This window comes from Delphinus delphis, chromosome 20 (genome assembly GCF_949987515.2).
Source record: "Delphinus delphis chromosome 20, mDelDel1.2, whole genome shotgun sequence".
Classification (NCBI taxonomy): Eukaryota; Metazoa; Chordata; class Mammalia; order Artiodactyla; family Delphinidae; genus Delphinus; species Delphinus delphis.
In genome coordinates, this window is record NC_082702.1 from 42,087,051 (window position 1) to 42,103,566 (window position 16,516).

Consider the following 16,516-nt stretch of genomic DNA (forward strand, 5'->3'; position numbering starts at 1 on the left):
GTTCAGTGTCAGGTGGTCTTTTTATTATTCTCCCCATCCCTCCACTTCCCTACACATAGATGTTCCCTGTGAAAGAACTTGGCTCTATGCAATTCATTCCCAAATGGGATGGTCCCAAAAAGTTTGACGAGAGGAACTCGCATTTCCTGAGATGATTCTCTCTTGACATTAATTCAAATTTAGGAAAGAGCTGCTTAAGCCTTTTATAAATTCTCAAGATTGATTTTATTTCCTTCTGTCCTCCTGGTGCCTCTTTAATCTTCCCAGAGTGATGCTATGACTTTGGTTCATGACTGCAGTGAGTGACAGATAGGAGCTAGCCCTTTCCTCCTGCCCTGATTAAAAAACAGTAGGGCGTTTCCCACAACTTGAGGGCCCAGGTGCTTGGAAATACTGCCAAATACTTCTTCCAACTTAAAAAAAAAATGTAATTATATCCTGGGTTATAATTATGGGTTATATTAATAATAATTATTATTATTAATACCTAACCCATTAATTCTGGGCTAGGTAACATATTCAAAATTTTAAACTTCAGAAGATACAAAGAACATAAAGTGACATTTGTTCCTCTGTCCATGTCCCCCAGCTTCCCAGTTCCCTTCCCCAGTGCTACCAGTTTCTGGAGTATCTTCTCCAAAGTAGAGACTTTATGCATGTTTAAAAGAACACACTGGGAATCCCCTGGCAGTCCAGTGGTTAGGACTCGGCGCTCTCACTGCCAGGGCTCAGGTTCAATCCCTGGTCGAGGAACTAAGATCCCCCAAGCCTTGAGGCACAGCCAAACAAATAAAAGAACATATTTATGTTTTCTTTCCCCTTTTATTCTTTTATTTTATATTAACGATAACACACCATACAAATATAATTTTCATTTGTTTTTATTCCTTCTACTCTTGCCACTAGAATGGATGCTGCACGAGGGGAGGGATTTTATGTGGTATAATGTTATATCCTCAGCGTGTAGAGTGGTGCCTGGAATATTGTATTGATAGTTTCTCCGTAAATATTTGTTGAATAAGTGAATGAACACACACTGTTCCACTTCTTGCTTTTTTTCCCTTAGGAGATCATCTCATTTCAGTGCATAGGGAACCTCCTTACTTATTTTCATGACTGGATAGTGTTCCATTGTCTGGATTCATTATGATTTATTGAATCAGATTCCTACTGATGGACACTAGTTTGTTTCTAATCCTTGGCTCTGAAAAATAGTCCTGACATTCATGTCCTTATACAAACATCATGTCACACATGTGTGAGTATATCTATCTGTAAGAGAAACTCTTAAATGCAGAAGAGCTGGGTCAAAGGGCGAGCTGCGAGGTACATTTTGCCGACTTCTTTTTAATCAAAAGCACCTTGCCATGTCTAAATAGCGTTACTGTGGTACTGTGGTGCATGGCAGTCGATGTAAGCCTGTTCTAAGGAAATCTATCATTAGTGAAATTGCTCTGGTTAGGCCTGAATTTACCACTTCCACTTATTCCTGAAAATCCAACAGAAAACCACCACCCAGGTTGGCACTGTTGGAACAACAGATGCATCTCAAAAACACAACATAGAAAGACAGACGTACACCCTGTGTGATTCCAAAATCAAACAAGACAAATCTAGGTGACAGAAATCAGAACAGCGGCTGCCCAGGGTTGCGGGGCCACTGACTGGAAAGGGGTACTAGGCAAATTTCCGAAGAGATGCAAACACTTATATCTTGATTTGGGTGGTAGTTTACACGAGTGTTTGCTATTTTCGAGATTCACTGACCTGCACTAAAATGTTGACATTCGATTTTATGTAAAATAAGGGTTACTCGAACACTGCAATACGATGACAGTCAATCTGAAAACCAGGGTCGGCTACTAAGCGACTAACGAGGTAGCATATAGACAGTGGATACTTGGACAAAGGGATAATTCACGACCCTGGCAGGGTGGAGCAGGATGGCATGAGATTTCATTAAGCTACTCAGAATTGTGCACAATTTAAAATGTATAAATTCCTTATTTCTGGAATTTTCCATGTAATATTTTCGGTTGACCTTGGTTGACTATGGGTAACTGAAACGGTGGAAAGCAAAACCGTGGATAACGGATGGGGATAACAGAGAAAATGGCTGGAATGATACGCATACTGTTATAACCTGTACGAATTATTTTGCAAAACTCAGGTATAAGAAAATGCACGTTTCTCAATTTTGCGGGAGTCAAACTTAAATACAAGCCTGTCTGTACCTTTCCAGGTGATGGGGGGTGATACAACCTCAATCATTTTTGGCCACGCTGCCCACTTGGCCTCATGAGATTAAAGAAGTATCTGGGGTTTAGGAAATTCAGAAAAACTGGAGAAGGGCCTTTGGTCCACATGGTGGTCCGTGAGATGCTCATTGTTCTGTGTGGTTTACTTGAAGGTGAAAGGCTCAGATTCAGTGTCGGGCTCGATCATCAGGATCCTCTTGGAGGGTCCCAAAACCTAAGAGATGTTTAGTGCTCAGTCTTCCTGACGCCACCAGCCACCTCTGTCCTGCCACCTTCGTCCTGCCACGTTCTGGGGCTCTATGTGGGATTGTTACTCTGGAACTTGCCCTCCCTTCATCCCCCAGCGGGTTTGCACTTTAAAAAAACTATCTTACAGAGAATGGGGGCAGCTAGAGAGGATTTGGGGAGACCCATTAAAGCTGGTAAATCCCCAAGTTGGACTCAGCCTCAGCTTTCATTAAATAGCAAATGGGGAAACTGGGAAAGGAGAAAGAAAAAAAAAAATTTAATCTTCTAAGGGTTTTGCAAACAATTGGAGTAATTAAAAGTTCTCAGAAGTAGCCGGTGGTGCCCTTTTCACCGAGGGAATGTGGGCCAAGCATGATATATTAAAAGAGAGGGAGCTGCTCTATTGAAGTTAAAAATAATCTTCTGTCACATGGCTAATTTGTTGGAATGCAGCAATTAAAGGGCTCTGGGCTGAGAGAGCTGGAAGCAGCTGGGGAGCTTGCAGGCAGAGTGCACGCCCTGGGGACTGTTTGCAGAGAGAGAAAACACTGTCACAGCTGACTTGGGGCACCTTATCAGAAAGCCCATAAAGGGGGCAGGAAGAAGGAAAAGTGGGGTTGAGTTCAGAGCCGTGACCTGTGGGTTTATCAGACAGTGAAGGGGTAGGTCAGGACTTGTCACCTGTGCTCTGGGATGCTGATTCACTCAGCAAGGATGAAGGCTTTCCAGTTTCCCCTTCACTTTGAAAACGCATGCCTTTGAATCCATTTCAAAGGAACACATAACCCAAAGGAGCCCTTTGATCCTAAATCCATGGGAAAAACCAATCTATACAGTCTTTAGGGGCAAAGCTCAGGCCAAGAATATAAATCCTAGATTGGGGAGTTGGGGTGTTTTAAAAGTTTTTGCAATTTTTGAATTTTTTTTTTTGAATTTTTGAGTTGAAAGAGTTTTAAGAAAAAAGTTACCTGGTATAATACCTGAATTTTCCAGGTGAGGCAACAAGCTGAGAGAGGCTGATTTGTCCAAGGTCACTCAACGAGCAAGTGACAGAAGCTAGGTTCTAACTTGGGTCTTTAACTAGAGAGGGAACATGGTGGTTAGGAAGTGCAGGATTCCCATGACCCTGATGTGGAATCCTGCCTCTAGGGGCTGTGGAATGCTCTTACAACCCCTAACCCTCTCATCTCAGTTTTACCTTGTGTAGAGTAGGAATAACAGTAGTACCCACCACCTAGAATTGTTAAAATGCATGTGAAGTGTTTAATGTCTAGCCTAGAGTAAATGCTTAATAAAGTGTGAGGACTTCCCTGGTGGCGCAGTGGTTAAGAATCCGCCTGCCAATGCAGGAGACACGGGTTCGAGCCCTGGTCTGGGAAGATCCCACATGCCACGGAGCAACTAAGCCCATGCGCCACTACTGAGCCTGCGCTCTAGAGCCCACGAGCCACAACTACTGAGCCCGCATGCCACAACTACTGAAGCCTGCGCACCTAGAGCCTGTGCTCCGCAACAAGAGAAGCCACCGCAGTGAGAAGCCCGCACACCACCACAAAGAGTAGCCCTGGCTCGCAGCAACCAGAGAAAGCCCTCATGCAGCAATGAAGGCCCAACACAGCCAAAAATAAATAAATAAATAAAATTTTAAAAATATATAAAAAAATAAAATGTGAGCTGTTGGGCTTCCCTGTGGCGCAGTGGTTAAGAATCTGCCTGCCAATGCAGGGGACACGGGTTCGAGCCCTGGTCCGGGAAGATCTCGCATGCCGAGGAGCAGCTAAGCCCGTGTGCCACAACTACTGAGCCTGTGCTCAAGTGCCCGCAAGCCACAACTACTGAGCCTGCGTGCCACAACTACTGAGACTGTGCGCCTAGGGCCCGCACTCCACAACAAGAGAAGCCACCGCAATGAGAAGCCCACGCACCGCAACGAAGAGTAGCCCCCCGCTTGCTGCAACTAGAGAAAGCCCACACGCAGCAACAAAGACCCAATGCAGCCAAAAATTAAAATAAATAAATTTCCAAAAAAAACCCCAAACCATTAACCAATTAAAAAAAAAAAGTGAGCTGTTGTTCTTCCATAGCTTTTTCTACACCACCCTGCATCAATCTTCTATCGCCATTTTGCATGTTAACTTGCCCACACATCCTCTTTGGGTTGGGTGGGATTGTCTTTCTCTTCTTTCTACCTCCAACTCTCATCCGTTACATATAAAGGAAAAGAGGATCAGTCACTTGCTCCTAGCATTTTCTGCATTCCAACACACCCATATTGTTTGTCTTCTCTCAAGCTATAGGCCCTCCAGCCTGTGCTTTTAGTATGGTTTCCAAGTTGCTGGCAAGCAGAAGTGGCGTCAACATGAAGAAACAAGTATTGGTGCCCAAAATGCAGTAGCCAGAGCTATCTGAATCTTTTAGAATAATACTTGATCAATTTTCAAATTTATAAAGGGCACCACTAACAGAAGGGGCTCTGAACATCCAATGGATGTTTGGGCTTCATAGCCTAAGCACCCCTGGAAAGTGGAGGCCAAGTTCTATGTGTGCACATACATTGCAAAGAACAGACATCTGCCTGACACTAGCTTGAGCCAAAAAAGGGAAAATTTAGTGGCTCATGTAACCACAAGACTAGATTTCGTTTCTGACTACATCAAAGGGTCAAAAACATCCCCAGGGCATCTTTCTGCTTTGTTGGGCTCCATTTTTTTTTTTTTTTTTTTTTTTTTTGTGGTACGCGGGCCTCTCACTGTCGTGGCCTCTCCCGTTGCGGAGCACAGGCTCCGGACGCGCAGGCTCAGCGGCCATGGCTCACGGGCCCAGCCACTCCGCGGCATGTGGGATCTTCCCAGACCGGGGCAGGAACCCGCGTCCCCTGCATCGGCAGGCGGTCTCCCAACCACTACACCACCAGGGAAGCCCTGGGCTCCATTTTTTAGAGTCTTGCCACTTGGCAGACAAAACAGCTGTGGAGAGCCCCAAGCTTTACTTTTTCTCCAGTTCGGTATTCATATAAAGAAGCAGTCTTCCTGCCCTTAGTCCTGTTCCCTGATTGGCTGCCTTCAATCAAGTGCCCATTCCTAAAACAACAGGGCCAGGGAAATGAGCTTCTCTCACTGGACAGATTGGATCACATGCCCCATCTGTAAGGAGGGGAGGCAGAGCATCTGATTGGCAGCCCCACTAGCTTCACATACACTAGAATAGAAACAATTCCTCGCAGGGAAGATGGGGCACAGAGACCAGAAGAAAGGGAAAGGCAGGCAGATATAAATCATTAATACCAAAGCCCAGCACTTATATGCACTTTTCTGAGGCGGTGGTTTATAACTTGCTTCCTATCCTCAAAATGTTCTATAATCCAAGAAATAGTAAGAACTTCGGGAGAGGAAAATGCTTTTCCCGCACTCCAAATATTTCCTTCCTCTAGAGGGTCATCATGCCCCAGGCTCCTCTTCATGCCTTCCCTCTCCTGCACTTAGGGGAAGGAGAGCGTTAGGAGAAACTGGGCATGAGTCTCCCAGTGTCTTCCTCTTCCTGGTCACTTAGGATTGAGATGCTGGGAAGGAACACAAGTTCTCTTCCTCCACATGGGGAGGGCACCCTGGTCCACTGTTGCCTGGGACTGTGGGAAAGTCTGTTGAACTAGGATTCCGGGAAGCCTGTTGGGCTCACATGCTCAGCTACATTCTGCGATGTATAGCCTTATCAGAAGATAATTCATCTCCTGACCACTCAGACCGCCAGTTGATTCAGAGCCTGAGTAGGGAGGAGGCATGCTATTTATTGAGCCCCTTCTCAAAAGTCAACAAGAACCATCCACTTAGGGTATCAGGCACCCACAGATTCATCCTCTCACTCTCCCCTTCCTGGCTGGTCCCCACAGGAGGAGCTTGTCTCTTTGGGAATCCACAGAGATAGTGGAGTGCTGGGAGCAGGCGCAGAGGGAGGCCACAAAAATGATCAAAGGCAAGGAAGCTAGGTTTACCACAGTAGGTGAGAGAAACTGGGATTATTTCACTTGGAGGGGGCAAAAAATAAAGCCAGTGGTGGGGTGATTCAGGCGTGGCCTTGACCAGAACCATGCTGAGGGTGTGGCATCACTGGTATTTTTCCACAGCCTCACCCTGACCCTGAGCATAGTCATATCTGTCCCTTACCTCTTCCGTCCCACTTGTCTCCTTCTATGCCCACCTCTTTGAAAATAAATTGTTCCACTTCCACAGAGGTGTAGGAGGCACACAAATCAACTTAAATAAAATAACACTATAGTATAATTTCTTTTTGATTACAAAAGTGATACACAATCTGTGAGAAGAACTGAAAAGATACAGAAAATTATAAACATGAAAACTAAAATCAATTCGAAACCCTCAACCCTGAGATAGCTATTAGCTTTTTAGTCTATTATTGTCCAGCCTTCTCTCTCTACATAATTTTAAATGTACTCTTTATTTCTTTAAAAATTTATAGAAATATTTTAAATAAAATAGCGGCATGTAGTGTAAAAGATGAAAATGGTATATTATGCTATTTCTCTTACTCTTATGATCTATGTGTACTATAAAGTGAATATTTTTTATTGTTACCACTTCCTTTTGTCTCTCCTGGCCTTAGGAATGGTTGACATTAATGGCACTTATTTGAGAGGAAAGTACTGGTGTCTTGAGACCCATTTTAGAGACAGGGAACTGTGACTACCCATAGCCACACCCAACTCCTGCTTGTGTGGCCAGGATCACAGGAGACAGAAACAATTTCCTAACATAATAGATAACTGTTGAGAAAAGGGAGTGAAAAAGGTGGCTTCCATAAGCCAGGGTTCTTGACCTTCCTTCTCTATCAGAAATACCCATCAAGGGGCTTCCCTGGTGGTGCAGTAGTTAAGAATCCACCTGCCAACGCAGGGGACACGGGTTCGAGCCCTGGCCTGCGAAGATCCCACATGCCGCAGAGCAACTAAGCCCGTGCGCCACAACTGCTGAGCCTGCGCTCTAGAGGCCGCGAGCCACAACTATGGAGCCTGAGTGCCATAACTACTGAGCCCACGCACCTAGAGCCCGTGCTCCACAACAGGAGAAGCCACCTCAATGAGAAGCCCGCACACCGCGACGAAGAGTAGCCCCCACTCGCCGCAACTAGAGAAAGCCCTTGCGCATCAATGAAGACCCCAGGCAGACAAAAATTAAATACATAAATAAAAAGAAATACCCATCACATCTACCACAGTGGCCTCCCCAGCTCCAAGATTTTGATTCTGGGAGCATATAGCTGCAAATGAACAAAGAGTCAGGGGAAAGTTCTTTATCAGCAGGAGAATTATTTTATTCAATGTGTTTCCTTACATTAGTTGGGACAATAAGGGGAAAGAATGAGAAGAAATAAAAGGCCAGTTACTCAGGCCACTTTTAATGAATCACCCCCCAGTGTCACTACCCATCCCCAGTCAGGAAAAGTTTGAGTTTTTCCATGCCAAGAAAAACAGAGGGCAGGAAGAAACAAATTACGACCTTGTTTGTGTTTTGTGTCTTAACTATTTGATTTATAGGCCCAGATCCAATGATTATGGATGAAAGAAAATATCCCAGTGTCCCAAACCTAACCTGAACTTAACCGGGGTGGGTCTCACGTCCACTGCTCAAAGTTAATGCGAAGTTAAAATGCTTTAAGAATAAAGGTTCAGGGTTTGGGGCTGCCTGAGCAGGCCAGTGGCAAGGCCAAATTCTTTTCTCATCACCCCAATTAGGATGACTACTATGAAAAAATAAAAAAATAATAAGTATTGGAGAGAATGTGGAGAAATTGGAGCCCTTGTGCACTGTTGGTGGGAATGTAAAATGGTACAGCTGCTATGGAAAACAGTATACAGTTCCTCAAAAAATTAAAAATAGAATTACCATAAGATCTAGCAATTTCACTTCCAGGTACTCAAAAGAATTAGAATCAGGGTCTCAAAGAGACGTACACCTAAATATTATTGTTTTTGGTTGGTCTGTTGTTTGCGCAACCATTATTCCTTGTCCTGGGAGGCAGTGGGTAATACATTTGCCTTTAAATCTTTTAATGCCCCCCAGGTAGCTGCCTCAGACTTGGGAGAGTTCTGAGTTAGGCAAAATGAGGGCAAGTCTTTTGATCTGGCCCTTCAGGGAGCCACCAGACTGGTTGAAATGAACAACCACAATTCTTTAAGAATGAGGTCACTTCTACTACCTCCAGGACTAAGAACTTCTACTAGGAATGGGGGCTGTTTTTGTCAAAGCTTCTGCCAAACTGAAGAGTAGGGGATGGGACAGGGTAATTTAAAACACCACAAAGCTCTCTGACTGAGAATCAACTGTTTTTACCTTGATTAAGCATTCACCTGGTTGTTATAATCTTTTGCTTTGTTTCCAGAATGCCAATAAAGTTGATTTTGAGAGTAAAAAAGAAAAGAAAAATATCATGTAGGCATGAACTCTCTAGAAAGAAAACAGAATGATGCGTTGGACCAAGTATCCACTTAGGATGTGGTGGCTCACCGAGGCCTCACCCAGGGGTTGACACTTAACCAGACATTAGAAGGATAAAATCTAAATGTGAAGTTGGGCAGAGAGAATACCCCTAAAGTAAGCTTGTGCTCGGCATGTAGAAATCAAACCATCTCAACTCAAAACAGATTCTTGCCCATTAAGATTATTTTTCAGATTGATCTAGATGGAAGGTTGATAAATTCATTTCTGACTCTAAAGTATAGAAAAAGTTCTTTGACCTCACTCATAAGAGAAATGCAAGTCAGACCTAGAGTGTGATACAGTTTTAAAAATGTCTGATTGTTATATTCCAGAAACTTTGATAACACACTCTGTGGGGCTCTGAGGAAACTGGCACTCATGTGCGTTGCCAGTGAGAATATAAATTTGTACCATTGCTATGAAGGGCAGTGAGAATATAAATTGGGGCAGTTGCTAACAGTACGGATGCATGTGCTTTTGGCTTAGAAGTCCCATTTTTTCTTGTACATGTGTACAGTGATATAAGATCAAAGTTATTAATTACAGCATTATTTGTAATTCCAAAACACTGGAAACCCAAGTCTCCATCAGTAGGAGACTAGTTAAACTATGATACATTCATACCAAACTATGAATACTGAACTATGGGAAACTATGCAACTGTAAAAATAAATGAGGAGGCACTTTATGTATTATTATCTAAACATATCTAAGATGTCATTAAGTAAAAATAGCAAGATGCAGAACTGTGATGTTTAGCACCTTTTATATATGTGAGTAAAACTAAGTATAAATATTTATATTTACTTGCATTTGCGTAGAGAAACTCAGGAAGGATACCCAAAAAATTATTAAGTGATTATCTGGGGTGGGTAAGTGGAAGGGAATGGAAAGTATATAGAAAAGGTGGCCAAGAGACTTTTTATTGAGATGTTTAATTTTTTTTTCTTTTTAGTTTTGAGCCTTGTGAAGTATTAAGGACTTAAAAAATTAAATTTAAAACTTGTTCCCTCTACTACCCCTTATCTTAATTTATTAATTTATCACTTAATCTGTAACCATTGTTCACTGCCCTCAGACACTCCCCTGAGAAAGTGTCTACTTAAATGAACGTGGATGATGGTTTATAAAAAGTACATTAGTGCATATAAATTATATCTTTAAAAATCTGATTTAGGGACTTTCCTGGTGGTGCAGTGGTTAAGGATCCAGCTGCCGATGCAGGGGACACGGGTTCGAGCCCTGGTCAGGGAAGATCCCACATGCCGCCGAGCAACTAAGCCCATGCACAACAACTACTGAGCCCGCATGCCACAACTACTGAAGCCCACGCGCCTAGAGCCCGTGCTCCACAACAAGAGAAGCCACCGCAATGAGAAGCCTGCGCACCGCAATGTAGAGTAGCCCCCACTCGCTGCAACTAGAGAAAGCCCGCGTGCAGCAACGAAGAGATTAATACAGTCACGGAGGAGCTTTCTGTGCCTTGCTACTCAATCCTCTACAGACTAAAGGTCACTGACCAGAGACAACTGAAGCATCCTGAGGGCAAAACCAGCCTAAAGGAAACTTTGTGTTTATGGAAACATTACAATGTTTCAAAGTGGCCTTTGGCTCAGTAGACTGTAGTAAAAACAATGGCATCATCCAGTCTCTGAACTAGACCATCTTTATCAAAAAGAACCTGTCACAGGATAAAGAACTTATAAGTGTTAACGTCTTTTCACATCCATGTTTTTTGTCGGCCCCACGTCTGGGAAGTATTGTAGCCTTTTTACGTTTTTCAGTCCCCCTCCTTATGCCCTTCCCCTAACCACTGAATTAGACTTCTAACACTCTTAAGCTTTGTCTGTTTTTTCCTCGACAGCTTTATTGAGATATAACTCACATACCATGCAAATCACCTATTGAAAGTATACAATTCAGTATCTTTTAGCATAGTTACAGGGTTGTGCAACCATCACTGCAGTCTAATTTTAGAACATTGTCACCGCCCCCCAAAAAGAAACTTCATACCCATTAGTGGTCACTCCCCATTTCTCCCAACCCCCTCGGCCATGTACAACCACTAAATCTACTTTGTCTCTGTAGATGTGCCTTTTCTTGAAATTTCACATAAATGAAATCATACAGTATGTGGTCTATTGTGATTGGCTTCTTTCACTTAGCATGATGCTTTCAAGGTACATCCATGTTTTAGCATGCTATTTTTACTGCTGAATTATATTTCATTGTAAGGACACACATACACATATACATGTGCATATATAGATATACATAAATTTTGTTTTTGAAACATATGAATATTTAGTACATGTTAAAAACAAAAAACATTAAAAGGAAGAAAAGTGGGTGTACTGAAGCGAGGAACCAAAATCCAGGGTAGAAAGCATCCTTATGGATGGCTCTTTGCACAGCTACAGTTTCTTTTGATTCTAGAAACTGGGCTGGGCTGTGGGGATGGAGCCCCACAGTCATAAAACTCAATATGATGGTTCTGGGGGAAGTTCCAGAAGAGGCTGCCCAACAGGCCAGAGAGGTCAGGCTGGCCAGGGGGGTTGGAACAACACTAGGATGCTTGGAATCAAGTAACTCTCCCCGAGGCCACATCTTGGACAATATGGGCTCTTAACTTTGCAGTTTCCTGAAGCTTCCCCGATACTGGATGGCCAGGCCTGGCTCTGGGAAGGGGAGGAGAGTGTTGGACTGTGATGGCTTTAAGAGTTTGTCTTCCCACTGGCAGGGGATGAAAATAGGTTGTCAGGGGACATAATACCTTGAGAAGGGCGAGAACAGATTTGAGGGCTACCTTATTGTATTCTATTCTTGGAACAGGAAAGGGGAACTTCCCCTCAAAAAGAGTGTGAGAACCCAGGAAGTGTGTTTGATGTCTGCAAAAAAATGGGACAGAATCCTTGTTCCTTGCTCTGTTCTCAAGGAGCATGCACAGTGTCTTTCTTGACAGTTTCCTGTTCCATTTCCACCATTTATACAAAAGCAGTAAAATGAGCTTGCAAGGTAAATAACGAGTACCCTGGAGCAGCATCTCACACACCAGCCTGTTATCTGAGATAAATTTCAGAGCACACAGCTGGACAGCGATGGGGAGAGGATTTTCTAATACATATGTAAAAACAGTGAAAGTAAAATGTTAATGTTGAAATGTTTTATATGGGAGTAAAATGTTAATGTTAAAATGTTTTATATGGTAAATGCCGTCTTCCTCTTAAGAGAGTAAATTTCCTTGAGAACTGGGTCTCATTTATAGCACCTAGAAATTATAACTCCAAACTAGCCAGCATTTACTGAGGACACTGTGGCAGGCACTGTGCTGAGTTTTGTTTAATATATAGACACAGTACTTAGCTGTAGTTACTCAGTAAATATTTATCAAAGAGCTTGAAAAAAAGCTATCAAAGACAGTCAAGAAGAGAAAACTGGGGACTTCCCTAGTGGTGCAGTGGTTAAGAATCCGCCTGCCAATGCAGGGAACACGGGTTCAAGCCCTGGTCTGGGAAGATCCCACATGCCCCGGAGCAACTAAGCCCGTGTGCCACAACTGCTGAGCCTGCAGTCTAGAGCCTGTGAGCCACAACTACTGAAGCCCCCGCGCCTAGAGCCCGTGCTCCACAACAAGAGAAGACACCGCAGTGAGAAGCCCACGCACCCCAAAGAAGAGTAGCCCCTGCTCGTCGCAACTAGAGAAAGCCTGCGTACAGCAACGAAGACCCAACGCAGCCAAAAATAATAAACAAATAAAATAAAATAAAATTTATTTAAAAAAAAAAGAAAACTGCAGAACAACATTCCTCATGAATATAAGCCCAAAGATCCTTAAAAAAATTGTAGAAAATTGAACTTAACAATATATAAAAAAAGACTAACATTGTAACCAAGTGAGGTTTATCCCAGAAATGCAAAGATGGTTAAGTTTTGGAAAACTATTCAAAGTAATTCACCATAGTCACAGAATAAAGGAGAAAAATCAAACGATTATCATCCTAATAGATGCAGAAAAAATGTTCAACAGGCTTCAATCTCCTTTTATGATTTAAAGAGAAAAAAAAAAAAAACACTTCAGGAAAGAAGGTAGATAGGAGAATTCTTCCCTCTATCAGATGAAGAGTATCTACTGAAAAATCTAGACATCATACTTAATTGTGAAAGACTGAATGCTTTCCTCCTAAGATTGGGAACAAGCTAGAGTTGCTCATTTCACCATTTTTATTCAGTGTTCTACTAGAAATTCTAGTGTAAAATAGTCCTTGTTAGTGATATAAGGAAAAAAAAAAAGGCATACAGGGCTTCTCTAGTGGCGCAGTGGTTGAGAGTCTGCCTGCCGATGCCGGGGACACGGGTTCGTGCCCCGGTCCGGGAAGTTCCCACATGCTGCGGAGCAGCTAGGCCCATGAGCCATGGCCGCGGAGTCTGTGCTCCACAACAGTGAGAGGCCCGCGTACCTCAAAAAAAAAAAAAAAAGAGGTAGTGGGGAAAGTCAGTATATATGTGATTTTGGTGAAGGGGGAGTACATGCAATCAAGCACATATTTTTTGCAGAAGTTTTCTGCTAGTCTCGTGAAGATTACTGCTAGTCACGAGGAGCAGACGTCACCATGAAGGATTTTAGTGCTTTTCTAGATTTGAGGAGATGCAAGAATTGGGCTCATAAAATTGTCTCCTGAAAATATCTATCTGAAGACCGTTTTGCCAGTTTTTCCCAGAGCACAGAGTGCCTCATTCCTGATCTCCAGCCTAACTCCTTTCAATGGGTGTTGAAGGTCAGCAGCTGCTGACCCTCATAATTTGATCCTTGTAGAGGTAGATGGCAAATGCCAATTTGTAGGCGACATCTTTAATCCTAGGCTTCTTCACAGCATCATGAAGCGTTCTAAGATGGTTAAGATGGAAATTCAAGGCCTCTTGAAGTCTAGACGTAACTTGCACAGTATCACTTCTGCCACAATCTGTTGGCGAAAGTAAGTAACAAAGCAAGCCAACATTCAAGGTGAGGAAGAGACTCCACGTCTGGGCAGGAGGGAATCTGCATTTTCTTTTTGTTTTTTGGCTGTGCCACGTGGCTTGCAGGATCTTCACGTTCAGGGATCGAACCTGGGCCCCGGAGTGAAAGCGCCAGGTCCTAACCACTGGACCGACAGGGAATTCCCAGGAATCTACATTTTTAACATAGCCTTCTCAGTTGACTCACGCACACCGGGGTTAAGTGTGAATTGTTCATTTCACATATATGTGTACAGAGCTGTGTCCCTTTGTATTTGCTACAAATCTCTATTGCTAGCACTTAAATTTATATATATGTAAATGTTTTGTTTCTTTCAGAAATTTCTGAAATAGTAATGTGCTTAGGTACTATATGGAGATAGAATCACCGGAGCTCATAATGGTAGCAGTTTGTGAAAAAGAAGGAATTTCAGGACCTTGAAAGGTGAGTAGGCACTGGAAGGAAGGGGGGTATCTTAAGTGGGTGGACCTGGCATGATCACAGATGTGGGCTTATACCAGTAGGTTTAGGGGTCAGTGGCTGGTGCACAAGACTTAAAGGGAATGGTGGAAATGGTTGGGGATGGATTATGGGTATGGGAGAGTGACACGATGAAAATGACATCTCGCCATGACCAGTTTGTACGTTGCAATGGCAGTTAAAAATAAATAGCTAACAACACTGCATAGAAACCAAACTCATAATTCGAAAATGCTGGAACCTCTAGCCAGCGACAGTTGAGGCGAATACTATTTTAGAACACAGAGAAACGAAAACAGTGTACATTGTCCTGATCACTGAAGAATTCGCTTAAAAATCAGATCCCCCCCCCACACATTCCGCCCTGATCGTTATTAAGATAAAACTGACATACAACAAAATCAGATTCTTAGTAGTGGCACAAACTTGGGATACTACATATCGTACCCCCAATCACTTTCTCTAGGCCTCGGCCCACCGCCTGTTATTTATGTATTGATTACTATGTGCCAAGCGCTCTGCATGTATGTGTATACACTCTCTCTCACTTAATCGGCCAGATTTCTCTACAGGGTAGAGTGTATCATGCCCATTTTACTGGTGAGGAGGAGACTGAGCCTAAAAATGGATTTGCCATATCACAGCCTGGAGGCTGCAAAAATGTAAAACTGGGGCTGGAACAGAGGCTGCGCCGGAAGTGGGCGGGGAAACGAGTTCCGCGTGATTCAGGAGGGATCCACGGCAGAGGGAAGGGAAACGTGAAAATGGTGATTCGGCCCCATCTTCCAGAATTCTGCAGGCCCCTACGACAAGTGAAGAAACTTCTCTTTCAGACGACGTGTCTCGCTTAGGCGCCTTTCCAAAATCACGGTATCTGATTGGTGAGATTGGAGGAGATGGATGGTCCTGATTGGTAAGTTGGACCTCGAACCAGGCTTACGCCCCTAGGATCGGGCGAGGAGTGGGTGGGATTTGAAATTGAATCCCCCGTTTCATTGGTGAAAAGAAAACGAACCAGGAACTATTAGGAAGCGTAATTGGCTGTTGCCAGGAGCCTCCGCTGGCCTTATGGGCCCGGGTTACGGAAGCCGGGGAGGACTGAGCGTGAGGTCTACCTGCAGGAAGTTGGCAACGGAAACCGGGATAGCGGTAGAGAAGAGGTACCTCAGGCCCGATGGAGACTGTGGAAGCAAGTGGCAGCGATGGGAAAGGGCGAGGGGTCGAGACCTCCGTCACGTATTACCGATTGGAGGAGGTGGCGAAACGCAACTCCCCGAAGGAGATTTGGCTGGTGATCCACGGGCGAGTCTACGATGTCACCCGCTTCCTTAACGAGGTGGGGCCCGGGTGGTGGGCGGCCCCTGGGAGCTGCAGCGGCGAGGGTGGTCGGGCCCGGAAACGCTGCTAGGGTGTGTATAGGAGGGAAGTGAGGCCTGGCTGAGGGCGAAGAGGCGTACGGAAGGGAGCACGACACTCCGAGACGGAGATGGGGGGGCCTTAGGTGTGCATGCATTTCCAGCCGTCACTAAACTCTCGTGCCTTGAGTCACATATTGAGCACTTACGACGTGCTTGGCTAAACTCTGAGTCACCATTATGCCCACTTTACGGAAAGGGAAACTGAGACTCAGGGTCTCTCACCTAACAACCTAGAGCCATTCGAACCCAGGTCTGAAAGCTCCAAACCTCTGCCCTTTACACTATGCCTTCTGAAGTAATATCATTTTTTGCTTTTCATTTTCTCGAGAAGCTGAGATGCCTCCTCCTTTCCCCCCATTATGCTGCCTTTCTTTTTTCTATTTTGAGTTGACCTTGAGTCCAGAGGTTATGAGTTGATTTTTTTTTTTTTTTTTGGCCATTGACTCAGGTTCTGTCACCCTCTTTTGTAAATCAAGCCTGTTGTATTAGGGTTTTTTTTTTTTTGTATTAGGTTTCACAAGTTCTCAAGACCCTGATACAACTGAGTGATTGTTTTGTTTTCAAGGAAACAGACTTTCAATTTGTTTAACTCTGCTGAGGTGTAATTTACATACAATAAATTGTGCTTATTTAAAATGTACAGTT

The 16,516-nt window shown here is 43.8% G+C and overlaps 2 protein-coding genes across 2 annotated transcripts in view; both read left to right on the forward strand.

Moving 5' to 3' along the window:
• NIP7 (nucleolar pre-rRNA processing protein NIP7) overlaps positions 1–16,516 on the forward strand; it is an 82,645-nt gene that overhangs the window by 51,578 nt on the left and 14,551 nt on the right. The window contains exons 5-6 of the transcript XR_009517549.1: positions 14,312–14,417; positions 15,287–15,366. The gene's annotated coding sequence lies outside the window, so the exon portion shown is untranslated. The remainder of the gene's footprint in view (positions 1–14,311; positions 14,418–15,286; positions 15,367–16,516) is intronic.
• The window catches only part of CYB5B (cytochrome b5 type B), a 32,497-nt gene continuing 31,470 nt past the window's right edge, over positions 15,490–16,516 (forward strand). The window contains exon 1 of the mRNA XM_059999649.1: positions 15,490–15,789. Coding sequence (XP_059855632.1) covers positions 15,628–15,789 — 162 coding nt within the window. The 5' untranslated portion in view covers positions 15,490–15,627. The remainder of the gene's footprint in view (positions 15,790–16,516) is intronic.